This window comes from Macrotis lagotis, chromosome X, assembly GCF_037893015.1.
Source record: "Macrotis lagotis isolate mMagLag1 chromosome X, bilby.v1.9.chrom.fasta, whole genome shotgun sequence".
In the NCBI taxonomy this organism is placed as follows: domain Eukaryota; kingdom Metazoa; phylum Chordata; class Mammalia; order Peramelemorphia; family Peramelidae; genus Macrotis; species Macrotis lagotis.
The window spans coordinates 437,060,937-437,077,552 of NC_133666.1; the positions used below are offsets into that span (position 1 = coordinate 437,060,937).

The 16,616-nt window shown below is 35.2% G+C and overlaps 1 protein-coding gene across 15 annotated transcripts in view; it reads right to left on the reverse strand.

The window, feature by feature from the left end:
- Nucleotides 1–16,616, reverse strand: part of DTNA (dystrobrevin alpha) — a 499,301-nt gene that overhangs the window by 349,666 nt on the left and 133,019 nt on the right. For 3 of the 15 annotated variants that reach the window (XM_074205348.1, XM_074205357.1, XM_074205365.1), the window contains exon 1: nucleotides 12,583–13,060. The exons of 3 other annotated variants lie outside the window; for them this stretch is intronic. In XM_074205348.1, coding sequence (XP_074061449.1) covers nucleotides 12,583–12,602 — 20 coding nt within the window. In that variant the 5' untranslated portion in view covers nucleotides 12,603–13,060. Of the gene's footprint in view, nucleotides 1–12,582; nucleotides 13,061–16,616 lie in introns of those variants that run through there. 9 more of the 15 variants (XM_074205353.1, XM_074205349.1, XM_074205359.1 and 6 more) reach the window with 4 other exon arrangements.

The following is a 16,616-nucleotide window of genomic DNA, read 5'->3' on the forward strand; positions in this document are numbered from 1 at the left end:
TTATCAGCTTCAATATTGAAGGACCAGAGGACCTGGAATACCATAGTTTGCAGGACAAAGGATTTTGGATTACACCCAAGAATTTACTATCCTGCAAAATTCAGCATATTCTGTCAGGGGAAAAGATGGATGTTTAATGAAACAGAGGACTTCCAAAATTTCCTGATAAAAAAAAAAACACCAAAAAACCAGAACTAAACACAATTCAATCTCCAAACACAAGACTCATGAGATGCATAAAAAGGTAAACAAAAAGGGGAAAACCCCCAAAACAATTGTTAGTCAAGAACATTAAATTGTAGAACAACCCTATAAAGGAAGACATAACCCTTGTAACTCTTGAGAACCGTATAATAAAAATGACAATTATACCCAAATTAAATGACTTATTCAGTGTCATACCAAACTATGAAATAACTATTTTACAAGCTAGAAAAAAATAGTAAAAAAATTCATCTGGAGTAACAAATGGTCAAGAATATCAAGGGAACTGATTAAAAAATATAAAGGAAGATGGCCTAGTTCTACCAGATTTAAAATTATACTGTAAAGTGGCAGTCATCAAAACTGCCTGGTACTGGTTTAGAAATAGAGTAAAGGATCAGTGGATTAGGATAGGTTCAAAAGAAACAGTAGTAAATGGCTTCAGTAATATACTGTTTGACAAACCCAAGGACATCAACTTCTGGGATAAGAGCTCACTATTTGACAAAAATTGTTGGGAAATTGGAAAATAGTATGGCAAAAACTAGGCATAGACATGCATCTCACACCCTATACCAAAATAAGGTCAAAATGGGTACAGGATTTAGACAGACCAAGTATCTATCAGATCTACAGAAATGAGAAATTTATGACCAAGCAAGAAACATAGTACATTATAAATAGCAAAATGATGATTTTGACTGTATTAAATTAAAAAGTTTTTGCATAATAAAACCAATGCTTCCAAAATGCAAAGGAAAACAGAAAGGTGGGATTCTGATAAAGGTCTCATTTCCTAAATATATATAGAGAATTGCATTAAATGTATAAGATTTCAAGTCATTTCCCAATTGATAAATATATAAGCAGTTTCAAATGAAGAAATTAAATATATATATATGTAATCATATGAAAAAATGGTCCAAATCATTACTGCTTAGAGAAATGCAAATTAAAACAGTTATGAGGTTCTACCTCAAACCAATAGCTAAGGTGACAAAAAAAGAAAGCAATCAATATTGGAGAGGTTGTGGGAGGATTGGGATATTAATTTATTTTTGGTGGAGTTGTGATCTAATTCAACAGTTCTAGAGACCAATATGAAACTATGCCCAAAGAGTAATAAAACTGATCATTTCCTTTGACCCTGCAATACCAATACTATATATCTATATCCAGAAGAAATCATAAAAAATGGGAAAAGTTACACATGTTCCAAAGTATTCATTGAAGTTCTTTTTGTAATGGCAAAGAATTGGAAATTGAGGGGATGCTCATCAAATGGGGACTGGCTGGATAAGTTATGATATACAAATGTTATGGAATACTATTGTTCTATAAGAAACCATGACTGGTCATACTCTACAGAAGCAAGGAACAAATTACAGGAACTGATGCTGAGCAAAGGGAGTGGAACCAAGAGAACATTGTACATATTTACAACAACATTGTGAATTGATCAATCTTGATGGATGCAGCTCCTCTGAAAAGTTCAGAGAGATAGGACAACCCTAGGAGACAGACTATGGAAAATACTATACCCATCCAGAGGAAGAAAAGGAAAAGAAAACAAAGCAAGACCAAAAAACCTGTACAGAATCTGAATGAACACTACATTCAATTTTTAAAATTTTCTCTTATGTATTTCTTTCCTATCTCACAGTTTTTTTCTTTTCCCTTAATCCTAATTCATTTTGCCAAAAATGACTAATCTGTAAACATTTTAAACACAAATGTTATGTACAATATTCACCTGACTGCTGTTGGGGGAAGGGGAGTGGGAAGGGAGGGTGGAAGGAAATTATGGAGCTTAAAAATATGAATGTGTATGTTGAATGTTGAAAAACTGTCATAACATGTAATTGGAAAAAATAAAATATCAATTGAAAAAATAAAGTCTGAGTACTTCGGCCTTCTCTCAGCTACCAGCTATCAGCAACCCATCTATTTCTAGAAATGGAACTTTTAGTCTTGCTCCCAATATAACTTAAAAATACCTTTTTGTGGTCACAAATCTCCTCTTGTATGGGTCAGTAATATGCCTGACACTATTCTCATAGAAAAGATAAGTTGACTCAGTTTTCAACTTTAAACTCTTTAGATAATTCCTTTTTTTCCCCTTCATCCAAATCATTTATATCACAATCATTTCATTCTTGAAAATTTTTATTGCATTTAGGCTAAATTCTCCATAGATATTAGACTAGCTGGAGTCTACTTGTCTTTTCTCTGAACTCCTTGAAATCTCTTCTACAGTCTGTGGGGCAAACAATCCCAGTTCCTCCTTACTCTGTCACCAATACTTAAATGGCATCTTCAAAATTTTACTTTCTCATTTGTCCATGAGAATGAGAACCCAAAGAATCAAAAGAAATGGTTATAAAAAAGTCACAGTTACAACATACACCAAGGTTTTCAAAGTCTTTTTTGCATAATCTTATGAGAAAGGTAGTACAGATTTTTTTTTTTTACAACTTTACATCTTCTAATCCAAGGATATTAAACATGTATTTGTTGCCTGCAATTCTTAATACAATTCCTCAAGGATGAATTAAATTAAAATTGCAAAGAATCTAAGACTTTAGAAGAATCATTATGTGAATACTTTGTTTCATTAATCTCTGAATCCCTTGAAACTTATCTCAAAGTTTCTGTTTTTTTTTAAACCTAAATGAAAGAGCAGTATGTTGCAGGAAACAACAGCTCAGATCTATGCATTTGTAGCATATATCATTAACCCTCTATTCCCTCCTGATCTGAGTTCACTTTCCTTTCATGCACTATATAACTGGCAAAGGCGACCTGTGTTAAAGCTGTGTTCAATGACTTCATTTTTCTTCTCACACTCTTTTGCAGTTCTTTGAAATAACAGGAATAAGGTATAATATCCTCTACACTTTACAAAAAATAAGCTATTTAATATTTGTACCCATGAAGAAAATACCTCTCTCTTCTTAAAACTTTTTACCAGAGTAACTGACCATAGGCAAGACTGTTCGAGTACCAGAAGAGATAGAAGATCCACAAGACTGGCAAGGCTGACAGGAAAACAGAAAAACTGCGGCTGTGATCAAGATTGAGGGAGCAGCTAGATCTCCCTGTCAAATGTTCCTTGAGTCTTAGAAATCAGATAGATTAGTCATGTCAACTTCAAGAAACAGATAATTTACATTATCAATGAATACAGATCCTTTTTGCTTTTTTAAAAATTTTCCTTCTTTAATAGACTAAAACTATTCAGGATGACTGAGACAATGTCCATTCAGTGATTAAGGTTAGGTAAGAAATGAAGCAAAGAATGGCATCTTTTACTTACTCAAAAAAAAAGCAATCAATCTGGGAGGGAAAGATCTTCAGGGTTTCTGCCAAAATAGAAACAGTTGCTGTTTACATTCATTCTGAGTCAATCAGGGTCCAAATGATGACCAAATGAGAATTGGCCTGGGATCCATTGTTGATCAATCAATGAAAGTCAAAGTGACTTGGTTTTAAGGCATGGTTCTTAATAAAGAAATCTAGTCTGTAAAGCCCAAGATATCTTGTGAGGTTTCAATGATCAAAATTTACATTCTTTGGGCAAAGCACTAGTCAGTAAGGGTATGATATCCCTTTGTGGACAGATGAAAGGGGAAAGAAAGGGAAAAGGAAAGGGAAGGGGAAGGAGAAAATAAAGAGTGACAGAGAAAGGAGAGAGAGAGAGAGAGAAGAGAAGAGAAGAGAAGAGAAGAGAAGAGAAGAGAAGAGAAGAGAAGAGAAGAGAAGAGAAGAGAAGAGAAGAGAAGAGGAGAGAGAAGGAAGACTGACCTTAGTTTAAAAAGGTCAAAGTCTCCCACTGCATTCATTCTGATTGATATCTTGCCACAGGACTCAGATGACTCTAGAGGAGAAAGTAAGGCTGGTGACTTTGCATAACCCTTCCTCTATTAAACCCTTCCTCTAAAAAAATTAAAAATAAGGACAAACAACTAAAATGTGCTGAGATTTTTGGAACATCCTGTGAACCTTGCATTCTCATAACTAAGATCTCTGTAGGTGCCGAATTCAAATCAAAATTTTGGAAATGCTTAAAGAGACCATGCTCCACAGTGGTTACTTTCCTAATATTATGTAAACTATTAACCAATTCAGTCCAAAATATTAAGAACTTAGACTTAGTCAGATACGTCCGCAAGTCACTGGGGATAAAATCACAATACTAAAACAGTCCCTGTACTTAAGAAGATTTTTCATTTGCAAAAACAACATGTGTAGATATAAGTATATTCAAAGCATATACAAAATAATTTGTCAGGGAGAGGAAGGGAAACACTGGGATACTGGGGATATTTAGGTGGTATAATGGATTGAGTACCTGACCTAGAGTCAGGAAGAATAGAATTAAATCCAAACTCTAGTACTGATTGGGTGACCTTGGGCCTCACTTCACTTTTGCTTGTCTCAGTTTCCTCATCAGTAAAATGGAGATAACAATAGCACTACCACTCAGAGTCCTTGTGAATGTCAAATGAGAGGATAAAATGTTGAGTACAGTAATACATACTTATCACTATCAGTATCATATAGAGAAGATAAGGAAATACCTTATGAAGATCTGCAAGGAAATTTGAAGGAAGCTATCAGATTCTAAGAGGCAGAGGCAGGAAGGGTGAATTTAGGTAAGGGGAGGGGGACACCCTGAATGGAGGCATGGAGAATCAATTAATTTTCAGCATCTCACTTCACAATCTACAAAGGAGGGTACTTTTATCCACAACAGAAGCATCTTAGAAAAGAAATGGCATGTTAATTACAGATATTGAGGACAACAATCTAAGTCGAATCCACAAATTTCTGTGAACTTGTAGTGAAGATTCAGATAAACCCAGAATAACTCTTTGTGTTAGAAGCTAATTCTGGTTAAAAATGAATCAGTGTGAGGGGTGGCTAGATGACATATTGGATAAAGCACCGGCCTTGGAGTCAGGAGTACCTGGGTTCAAATCCAGTCTCAGACGCTTAATAATTACCTAGCTGTGTGGCCTTGAGCAAGCCACTTAACCCCATTGCCCTGCAAAAAACTAAAAAAATAAAACAACCCAAAAACATAACAATGAATCAGTGTGTGATTACAGCAAGATATTTAAGTTAACTATTTTCTTGAAGGGAAAAGAACTGGGTGGTACAGTAGAGAGTCTGGTCCTGGATTTAGGAAGTCCTGAATTCAAATCTAGTCTCAATAACTTCCTAGCTGCATGACACTGAGCAAGTTGCTTTAGCCTGTTTACTTCAGGGTCTTAAACTGTAAAATGATCTGGAGACAGAAATGACAGGTCATTCTAGTACCTTTACCAAGAAAACAGCAAAGGGGCCATGAAGAGTTGGATGAGTCATCTTGGATTTCATAGCCTAGAAATATGCATATTTCCTTGGAACAAGGAAAGAAAAATATTTAATAAAGGGAATTGCTAATGAATGCCCAAGGTCTATACGTTATGCTCTACTGGATGCTATGTAGCTATTTGGTGAGTGTGCTTCTAAGGCATGCGCAGTGGACAATCCCACTTTACAGCACACGTGTGTAGGTATCTTATGACTGTTTCCTTCACTTGTTGTATGGCAAAATGGCATTTTTTTCCCCTTAGCTATTGAGGTAGAACTGGGTGTGCATACAGAAGGCACCACCTGACCAAATCAATCTCTTTTTCCTTGGCTACATTCAAGTGAGGAGGATCAAATGGGAATAAACCTTCAAGGTGGGAGGAGAAGCCTATCTCTCCAACTGGACTGTGTTCATGAGCACAAGTCCCTACTGTTGCTTCTGCTTATTCTTTCTTATTCTTATTTCAAAGAATATCACAAATGACTGTGATCTTGTGAATTTTGCAAGGCTGGAAGAGCAAGCTGCCTGAGGTCCAAGAAATAGAATTCATATTAATTTGCTGGTAGTCAAGTTGGGTGAACCACTGGAGCCCTGAAGATTCTCTTGTTTGACTCACCCCATTAGTGGGCCAACCTGGAAACCAAGATGCTGCATTCTGCAAAAAGGAGAGTTTTGTTCCATAACTATTGTGCATTTGGAGCAAGCTTGGTTGGGTCAACATTTTGTAGAAACTGGTTGAAGTTTGATCTTATGCTCTTCAGGGACCAAAATAACATAGGGAATATGTACTCTTGATTTGGGGGGGAAGATTTGTATTTGAAACTTGTTTTCTCTTTTCATTAAATAAGTTATATAAACATATTTATTGCATAAATAAATAAATAACTAAAAATATCCTATCTATTCAGTAAATTTAAAAGCCATATGGTGTTAATTTGAATATTCAGTTAATTTGAGTGACACTGGATACCCCAATGAGACACACATAATTCAATATGGCCATCATGTGAATTTATTTTGACTATACTTATTTCCTACAAAGATTTTGTTCTTCCTTCCTTCTTTCTTTTTTCCAGCCAGCAAGAGTTTGATTTGATCTTCTGATCGTACAACCAACAGTTGTAAGTCAGTTGTAAAATCTCCCTTTCTGCTACACTTTAAGTAGGCAAGAAATACTCATAGAATACCTGGGAAAGCTCTTGGTTGTTATCTATTGTTCTTGAAGACCAAAATAACATTACTATGTTGGAGACAAGGTACAGTGTATCCGACTATGGCTGATCAAACAATATGAGCTCAGAAGACTCTACCACAGATTGAGCATAAATAGTTCATGTGAGCCTTTAGAGTGAAGTTGTTTCTAATTTTGTGCATCTCATGTTTCTTTTGAATGAATGAATCCTCAAAAATGTGGAAAGCCAGGAGTGGATTCACCAAACATCTACATGAAAGATCATGAAATTCACATTCCTAGAGATAATGCTTTTATTTGCCAGTCATTCCATTATAACCACAAGAAGAACATAGAAAAGCAAAAAAAATTGGAGTTAAATACCTTTGATGGAAATACATAAAAATTTAATAAACCTCAATCATCCAACATATTTCTTTAGGCTATAATATCATGCAGAAAAGAATACAGCTTTATTAAGCCTCTATTTACTAAGTGTTCCTTGATTTACCTACAATCTTTTTAAGGAAGAAAACATGTTGCTTTAGAGTTTCTATTTGAAATCCAAGGGCATAGGATCCCATCTAATCTCTGCCATGTACTACTTGCAAGTCTGAGGGTGTTTGACTAGGTGACACCTAAGGTCTCTTCTAGCACTAGATCTATGATATATTAACTTTTTTTTAATGGCACAAGCTCTAACACATTCCAAACAAATTCCTTTTGTTATTTTTCAATATTTTCACTACATACCTTTTTTATATTAAAATTTAGCAGAAAAGCTCTACAAAATACATAGAATATTTTATTATGAAATTTTTATACCATCATGTTATAGTATTTGAGAGATGTTTATCTTGTAATTGAGCTTTTCTTGATTATTCCATATACATTCATAACAAATGGGAATAACTTTGAATGAAATAATCTAGTAAAAATTCACCTAGAGATTAAGAACCAAGATATGCCTTTTTAAAACTGCCTTTTCCACTCCAAGATTATGAAGATAATAAATATATCCAGAATGGAGAGAAACTACATTCCTCCCCTGCCCCATATACATGATGTGAGCAAAGATGTATAGTTCATCTTTAAGTAGGAAAAATATTTTCAATTTCTCTTTGTTTTAAATTGTATGGATTAAACATAATTATCCAGGTCCTTATGACTAAAACTTCACTTGTCCATTTTTGACTCGGACTTAGAGTGATCCCTTTACCTTAACATTCAGTTAATATCCTTTATCACCTTGATGATTTTAGATGATTTTGATTGCTGACCCTGAGTTGTGTTCAAGGAGATAGAATTTGGAAATTAGTGTAGCTGTGCTTATTTTCACTATTTAGCATGTTTGCCAAGTAGCTTTGTAGTTTTTTTTTGTTTGTTTTTTTTAGATTTTTCAAGGCAATGAGGTTAAGTGTCTTGCCCAAGGCCACACAGCTAGGTAATTATTAAGCATCTGAGACTGCACTTGAACCCAGGTACTCCTGACTCCAAGGCTGGTGCTTTATCCACTATGCCATCTAGCCACCCCCACTTTGTAGTTTTTTAATTCAATCATTGTCACCTGACTGTGCTGCTCTTTGATAGCTGGTAGCTTCATTATGCCTAATATTCTGTTTTGTTCACATTTCAAACATGTTTTTTCAAATTCTCCTGTGGCAAAGTAGAAACCTTATTTTTGAAATAAAAAGTGTTGCACAATAAACTTTGACATAAAGGACCTAAAACATTAATATATCTTTTAAATAAAAGAACATAAGATTAAGGAAGGGCAGTTAGATGGTACAGTGAATAGAATGGTGGGTCTGGAATTTGGAAGATGAGAGTTCCAACCCAACTTCAGATACTGGGCAACTTACTCAACTCTACCTCAGTTTCCTCATCTGTAAAATGAAATGGAGAAGGAAATAAAAACCACTCCAGATTCTTTGCCAATCAAACCCTGAAGTGGGGTCATGAAGAGTATGATTCAATTGAAATCCACTTCATCAATACAAGGTTAAAGAATGAGTAGTTAAAAGGAGGAAGAAAAGGGTATATTCAGAAAGAAAGAGTCTTTCTATGAATAGTCAAAGATATGGGTGGATATTTTTTCTTCTTAAAACATTTCAAATTTATAAATTTGATTAAAAATAATTAAAAATATAAAAATAACCCCCAACATTTCTACCTTCCAAGGCCCTATTAATTTAATAGTTTTCATGTGGATTTATTATTATTCTTTGTTTCCCTTCTCTTCTATTTTTATATATTGAAAATTTGTTAAAAATTAAAATTTTTGTGCTGAAGAGACAGAGTATAAGGATAAGTAATTTTAGAGTCAACTCTACATTATCTTAAAGATGATAATGTTTCCTTGTTTCCCATCCATTGGGATTCTGGCACACTAATAGAAAAACAAAGGTATGAGACACTACTATATAGCTAAAGAGACACAAGCTTCTATTCATCTAATAGTATGAGATCTCTGTCAACTAAGATGATGAAGAATGCCCAAGTTTATTGAAGGGGTAGTGTTTATAGGAGTAGTTAATTTTAGGGATTCTCCCTTTTTACAATCAAGGACTTATTGAGGGGGAGGAAGACAGAGGAGGAGAATTTAAATATCCCCTTATTCCTCCTAACTCCCAGAGGCAAAAACAGAAGTTCTGTACTGGTCACTTCATGTCTTATGAAAAGTGGTCAAGAAGATAAAAAAAGACACTTGGGATACACCCAGAAATTTCAGACAAAAAACCATGCTACGAATTATACAGTAGCTGTCACTATATATCTCATTTCCAGGGGTGTGATGGAGACCAGTTCATATTGAAGAGTCAATTATTAAATTTTTAGTGTGAATATTTACAATTTAGAAATCAGCAAACATTAGATCTTGAATTATTGTTTTGCTGATTGCTTAGAATTAAGAAAGTGATGGAATTATGATTATAAGAGATTAAATTTTAAAAGTCTGATATGCTTTCATTACCTTCAGTACCCCCCCTCTTGAAGAAAACCAGTTGTTAAATATTTACCAGCACATTCTGTGCCTACTCCTGATCCTCAACAGCAGTTTTTAGGTTCAAATTTTGAAGCCTTACAAAGAAGCCATTCTGAGGCTGTCTGAGGAAGTTCAAGTGTTTTTTTCCCCATTAAAAGGTAAGTTAGGAGCTAGGATTTTAGTGTCTGTTTCTGTTTTTCTATTTGTACTACTAGCACTTAGCACAGTATTTTATATATAGCATATACTTCAATACTTCATTCATTCATTCATTCATTTATATTGTTAGAATTTACATGTAGGGTAAAGGGAAGTTTTATCCTAAGACTAAATGTTACTTGAATCTTTCCACACCAGAGGAAAGATTCAGCTGAGTAATTTGCATATATGTCAGAATACATGATTTTTTTCAGATATGAAAGGAAATTATTACTAGAGTAAAATTAATTTTACAAAATAGGTAGGAAAAATTCCCATGATACTGTATCACAGGACTGGCCTTGATTGCAGGGTCTGTGTCTTTGCTTTTCTTTATATTATCAGAATTTAGGATAGTCTCTACCATATATTAAGTATTTCAATGCTGATTGGCTGAATGGTTTACTTTTTTCCTCTCTCTCTCTTTTTTTTTTTTTTTAGTTTTTTGCAAGGCAAATGGGGTTAAGTAGCTTGCCCAAGGCCACACAGCTAGGTAATTATTAAGTGTCTGAGACCGGATTTGAACCCAGGTACTCCTGACACCAGGGCCGTTGCTCTATCCACTGCGCCACCTAGCCACTCCCTGAACGGTTTACTTAACGATCTTGCAGAGATCGTCCTAAGTCCTGTGATTTCAGAGCAGGTCCTTTGCATACTATATACTTTCTCTACTGCTTTGATTAGAATATTGATAAAAGACAACTTAAGGAGGAAGCTAGGTGGCGCAGTGGATAGAGCACTGGCCCTGGTGTCAGGAGGATCTGAGTTCAAATCCGATCTCAGACATTTAATAATTACCTAGCTGTGTGACCTTGGGAAGTCACTTAACCCCCACTGCCTTGGTGTTTTTTTTTTAAAGACAAATTAAGCCTTTTTCTTCATAATGAGATATAAAATTTAAAGTAAAAAAATACCCTGGAGATTCTCATACTTTCACTGGATAACACAATAACTTATAGATAACTGTTATCTGATCCTTTTTTGAGAGGTTTAATAGCAAAGAGTTAGTATGTGAGACACCAGTAGCTGGATAGTTTACTTAGCTTTCATAATATTGCTGAAAACATTTTTCTCTCATTCATCTAGGCAGAATTTCAGGAGTACTAAGTTACTGCCTCTTCCTTTACAACCCTAAAAAATGCAAAAATGCAAATTTCTCCATAGATCATTAGTCTAACATCTATTTTCATTTTGAGGACTTAATGCTGGGTGTTATTAAGGACTTACTATGTGCCACTCACTATGCTAAGTGCTGGATAGGGTAGTTTACAAATAGTTCATAAATCCTGGCATCACAGTAAAGTAATTCACTGGGGAAAAACAATAGGAAAATATATAGGAACTTTTCAGGGAAAGCTTTTTTGATGTGAGTATGATACCTGCTAAAGTCATCTCATTTTCTCATCTAAAGAATTATTTACACATGCAAAGTAACTAGATTAAGGTGCCCATTGATATATTTTATTTTAATCTTATTTAATCAAAAAGAGCCTAGTATATAAAGGAGAGCAAAAATTAAACTGCCATACTTAGCAACTGTCTTCTGCACTAGACTTTATAATAGCAATGTCAGCAGATTTATTTTCCCCATATAAAGACTTTCTAATTCACACTGTGTACCCTGTGACAATTATGGACTGTATTTATTCAGAAGGAGTGCTAGGCAAGTTTGGAAAAGCAGCTAGTAAGAACAGAGCCAAGAGGTCATTTTACAAAACAAAAAACTAAATCTATACATGATCAAAATGTGCAAGGAAATGAAACTGGTCATTTTCAAAGTTTGCCCTTCTAATCCCTCATCCAAAAGAAGCACAAAAATCTTTAAAATATATATTAATGGATTTAAAAAAAACTACCACCCTCCTCAGCACTCACTTTGCAATATAATCAAACCTTTGTAGTAATTTAGCATTACTAACTTTATTTTTGGTTTCCTGAGGGATTAGTTAAGGAAATATGCTAAGAATTATTAGTTATACTGATTAGCAAATAACTTCTTTAAGTACTTTCCAATGAAAGTTGTATATTTTCACTTTTAATTTAGTTTAAAATTACCTATTAAATTCTAGGTACTATTATTTGTCCCTGTAATTTTTCTTTAAGGTAAGCTAAGAAATTATCTTCTATAGATGCGCTATGAACTTTTCAAACAGCTTGTTTTGCTATGCAAATTAGGAAGTATAAAACAAGTGAAATTACAATCTTTTTTCCTTTTCTGAAATATCAATCCCACCTAACAATAAAACATTTTCTATCATAACATACTGGAAGGATTACTGTTTGTTTACAGTATCCTTAAGTATCAAACCACTGATACTTTAATTAAACAAACTCACTGTGTTAGAACTGGGCAAGCAATTTTGTTTGTGTGTGTGTGTGTGTGTGTGTGTGTGTGTGTGTGTGTGTGTGTCTAGGGAAAGAGCAAAGAGTGGAGCAGATTGAATAAAATGAACTGGCGACACTACAAAAGACATCAAAACTTCATAAATATATTTCTTTCAGTGGTTTAAAACATGCAAGTGAAATGCCTCTAGAAAGATAGATAAATGTTGCCCTCAAGATACTCAAAACCCAAATTATTTCGTTTTTCCTTTCTTCAAAAAAGAATTCAAAATTAGCTTTCAGAGTTAAGAGTTGCACCTGAAAATAAAACTTTCTACTTACCCTAGTGTATGCACCATCATCTCCTAAATCACCTTAATTCCAATGTATCCAGAAGGTATGTGGATACAAAAAGGAAAAAATATAGTTTAGGACAAAATTTGACCAAAGAGTTAATTTCAAAGAGATCAGAACAGAACTCTCTGAAATGCTAGGAAGCAAAATGAACTTAATCCCTGACTCCAGAGCCTGGTATATACTGTGTCTATCTTTAACTTGTAAATGATTTGGTTTCACATTCCATTGAAGTCCCACTGGCAGATGCCTTTGGTAAACTCACCAATCACAAGCTTTCATGTCCCCTCCCTTTCTCCCCCAGCCCTGGCTGTGCTTCCGTTCTGATATCTAATACAGATTTACTCAGCTGTCTTTTTTACCTGTCCCTGCATGGTTGAAAGAGGATGCTTTCATTGATGGCTATTACTGAAACACTGGGAACTAAAAACTAGGCTGGGAAATCATTCTGCTACTCCCCCTCTTCTTCCCTCCCTTCCCCCAACCCCTCCGCTCTTAGCCAGAAATCAAACTAACTTCCAAACTTGGCTGCCCACTAAGGAATGTTCTCTGATTGGTATTCATGCAAGTGGAAAGCAATGGAGAACAGCTTCTGTACTTTCTTCTTCATTTAGGTATATACAACACAATTTTTTTTTCCTATGGGGAGAGTAGGAACATAAGACATAGAGATCATGTTGGAACACAATGGGGTTTTTATTTTCACAAATAAGTTTCTTTTATTCCAAAATTTTGCAAAAATTTTTTTTTCTTGAGAATTGATATGAAATTTAGGGAATGAGCTTTTCGAACCCATCAAAGAGAGAAAATCATACAATGCAAGATTAACAATATAGTCAGGCAAAGCTTGCTCAAATCAATTGTCTAGAGGAGGATTTAAATCACTCTCTGAATTAAGTTCCCAGATACAGATTATCTATAGTATGATGAAGCGAACATAAGAAAGACAGAAGAAACCTGTGTTGCTTTCCACAGCTCTCAGAGTCAACTTTGTAGGGAACTGTGTTTGGGAAAGTGTTATTCAGCCTAAGGAAAAAGATTTGGAGGAAAGGAAATAGGAATAGGGAATGGGAGATGAGAAAAAAATGAAATGATTTTAGTAGGTATACTCACATCAAAGAAGCTTTCCCTGAAAAGTCCTATAGTTTTTCCCCAGTGAATTTTTTACTGTGATGCCAGGATTTATGAACTACTTGTAAACTATCTTATCTAGCACTTAGCATTGTGGTTGGCACATAGTAGACACTGACTGGCTGTTTTCTTGACTTCATATTGCTTGTGTAAAAATGTGTATTTATATCTACCTACCTATCCACGTATCTAGATGGATGTCAGTTCAATAAAAGAAAAAATATATGACAGAAGCAACAGAAGACAATTCATTATTCTCCTGGTACCCATGTAATGCCAAGGAAACTAAAGGGAGGTCTCTCAACACAACATAAGTGTGAATTTATGGGACATGAGCAAGAGTTATGTGGAAAAGATATGCATGAGTGGGTAGCAATTTGCACTGTTGGAGGGAGAAGCCTCTTCATGGCTAAGATCAGATCCAGTAGAATATAAGGGAAAGTTTCATATAATTTTAACTCTACAGGTATAGAATGGGTTGCATTCAGATATAGTGACTTTCCAGATAATGTAACTCCTTGGGTACAGACTTAAAAACTGCTTTTTAGGGGTGTGCAATTAGGTTATGCAATGGATAGCACATAGGGCTTGAGTCAGAAAGAAAAGAGTTTTAAAATTCAGCTTTAGATATTAGGTAGTTTTATTAATCTGGGCAAGTCACAACTTTTCCTTTCCTTAGTTTCCTCAACTTTAAAATGGGAATAAAAGTTATACCTACTCTAAGGGATTCTGTGATGATCAAATGAAATAATATTTGTAAAGTGCTTAGCAAAGTGTCTAGCTGATATATAAATATCAGCTGTCATTAATAACAAATAAGTATAATTATAATGATATTAGCTATTTTCTCCCCTTTCCCCCATCCTGACTCATTGGTGAATTTTACACTGTCTTCCTCTCTCACATTCCTACAATATTAGCATGTGAATTGTGTCCTGTCAATCCTAGACCTTGTACTACTCTCACCATTCTCTTTGCTCCTACACATGTGCAGTTGAACAAAGATGGAGAAAATACCACAACTGTCCTGAGGGGGTCCACTACAAATTTATATTACATATCTTCAACTGGACCATGATGCTAGACAATTCTACAATACCTCTCTCTTCTCTCTCTCTCTCTCTCTCTCTCTCTCTCTCTCTCTCTCTCTCTTTCTCTCTCTCTCAGGTTTTTTGCAAGGCAAATGGGGTTAAGTGGCTTGCCCAAGGCCACACAGCTAGGTAATTATTGTCTGAGACCAGATTTGAACCCAGGTACTCCTGACTCCAAGGCTGGGGCTTTATCCACTACGCCACCTAGCCGCCCCTACAATACCTCTCTTATCAACTCACTAGCCCTATTTCCATAGCAGCTTTTCCAAATTTTTAATCCATCTTCACACCTCCCATAGCTTCCATTCCTCCAACTCTCTCAGTTACGAACCTTACCTTATATATCATAGAAAAAAATTGGAACCATTGTTCGCCATTCCTAATTTTGTCTCATTTGTATGCATTGGACCACTATCTTTTCTAACCATTTCACATGATGAAGTGGCCTTACTCCTTACTAATACTAACCCTTTTACCTCCTCAAGTGATCCCAGTATCAACAGACTGCCCTCTCTATCATCCTTACCTTTCATTTATTTTCAATCTTTCTTCCCGCCTCTCCCTGCCTCATTTACTCAGGCCCATCCCCATCCTTCATCCTTAAAACATCCTCACCTGATCCTTCTGTCTCTGCTATCATATAATATATCTTCTCTACTTTATTTCCTCTCACTCCTCTTAACCTCTTACATCTACCTTTTTACTTTATACTCTACCCAACCTCTCTCTCTAGTTACTATTGATTTATTAATTGCCAAATTAAATGGTCTTTTCTTATTTCTCATAGGCATCAGTCTCTCTTTAGCCTTTGAAACTCTTAGTCACCTTCTCCTCCTTAATACCCTCTTTTCTTTAGGAATACCTCTCTCTCCTGGCTCCTCACCCTCCTTCCTATCTGACCACTCTTCAGTCTTTTTGATTGGAGTCACCTCTCAAGCCAAAGGTATCCCAAAGGGTTCTGTCTTAGACTCTCTTCTCTTCTCCCATGGAATTAACTTCCATCTCTATGCTGGTGATTTTCAAATCTACGTACTTTACACTAACCTCTCTTCTGACCTTTAATTCTGTTTCTCCTTCAGCTTTTCAGGCATCTCAAACTGCACATCTAGTAGGCAACTTAAACTCAATATACCTGAAACTAAATTCATTATCTTTCTCCCTCCACCATGTCTCATTCCTCACTGAAGAGGGCAACATCCTCCTCCTAGTCCTTCAGATCAACATCCTAGTGTCATCCTCAATTTCTCACTATGTCTCATCCCCATCACCTCATTTACTAAAATCCTATCTTCTATAGGCACGCTTTTCCAATCTCTTAATTCTAGTGCTCCCTTTCTCTTAATTATTTCCTTTCTATCCTGTATGTAGTTTGTTTGCCTATACTTATTTACTTGCTGTTTCCCCCATTTAGATTGGGAGCTTATGGAGGGCAGAATTTTTTTTGTCTCTTTTTGTGTCCCCCCCCAGTCTTATCACAATTTCTGATCTCTTAATTATTTCCTTTTTATCTTGTATATAGTTAGATTGTATAAATTTATTCACTTGCCTCCCCATTAGATTGGGAGCTTCTGGAGGGCAGGCACTATCTTTTGCCTCTTTTGTGTCTTCCAGATTTATCACAGTTTCTGATACATTATGATGTTCAACAAATATTTAGGTATTTAATAAATGCCTACAGACTATTTCTTATTAAGCAGGGATGTGATCATTTTCTTAATAGAAGCTTTACCCTCAAACACAATTCAAAAATATATCATCTGTGGAAGGAAGCTGACAACCACGTGTCTACTTATATGTTAA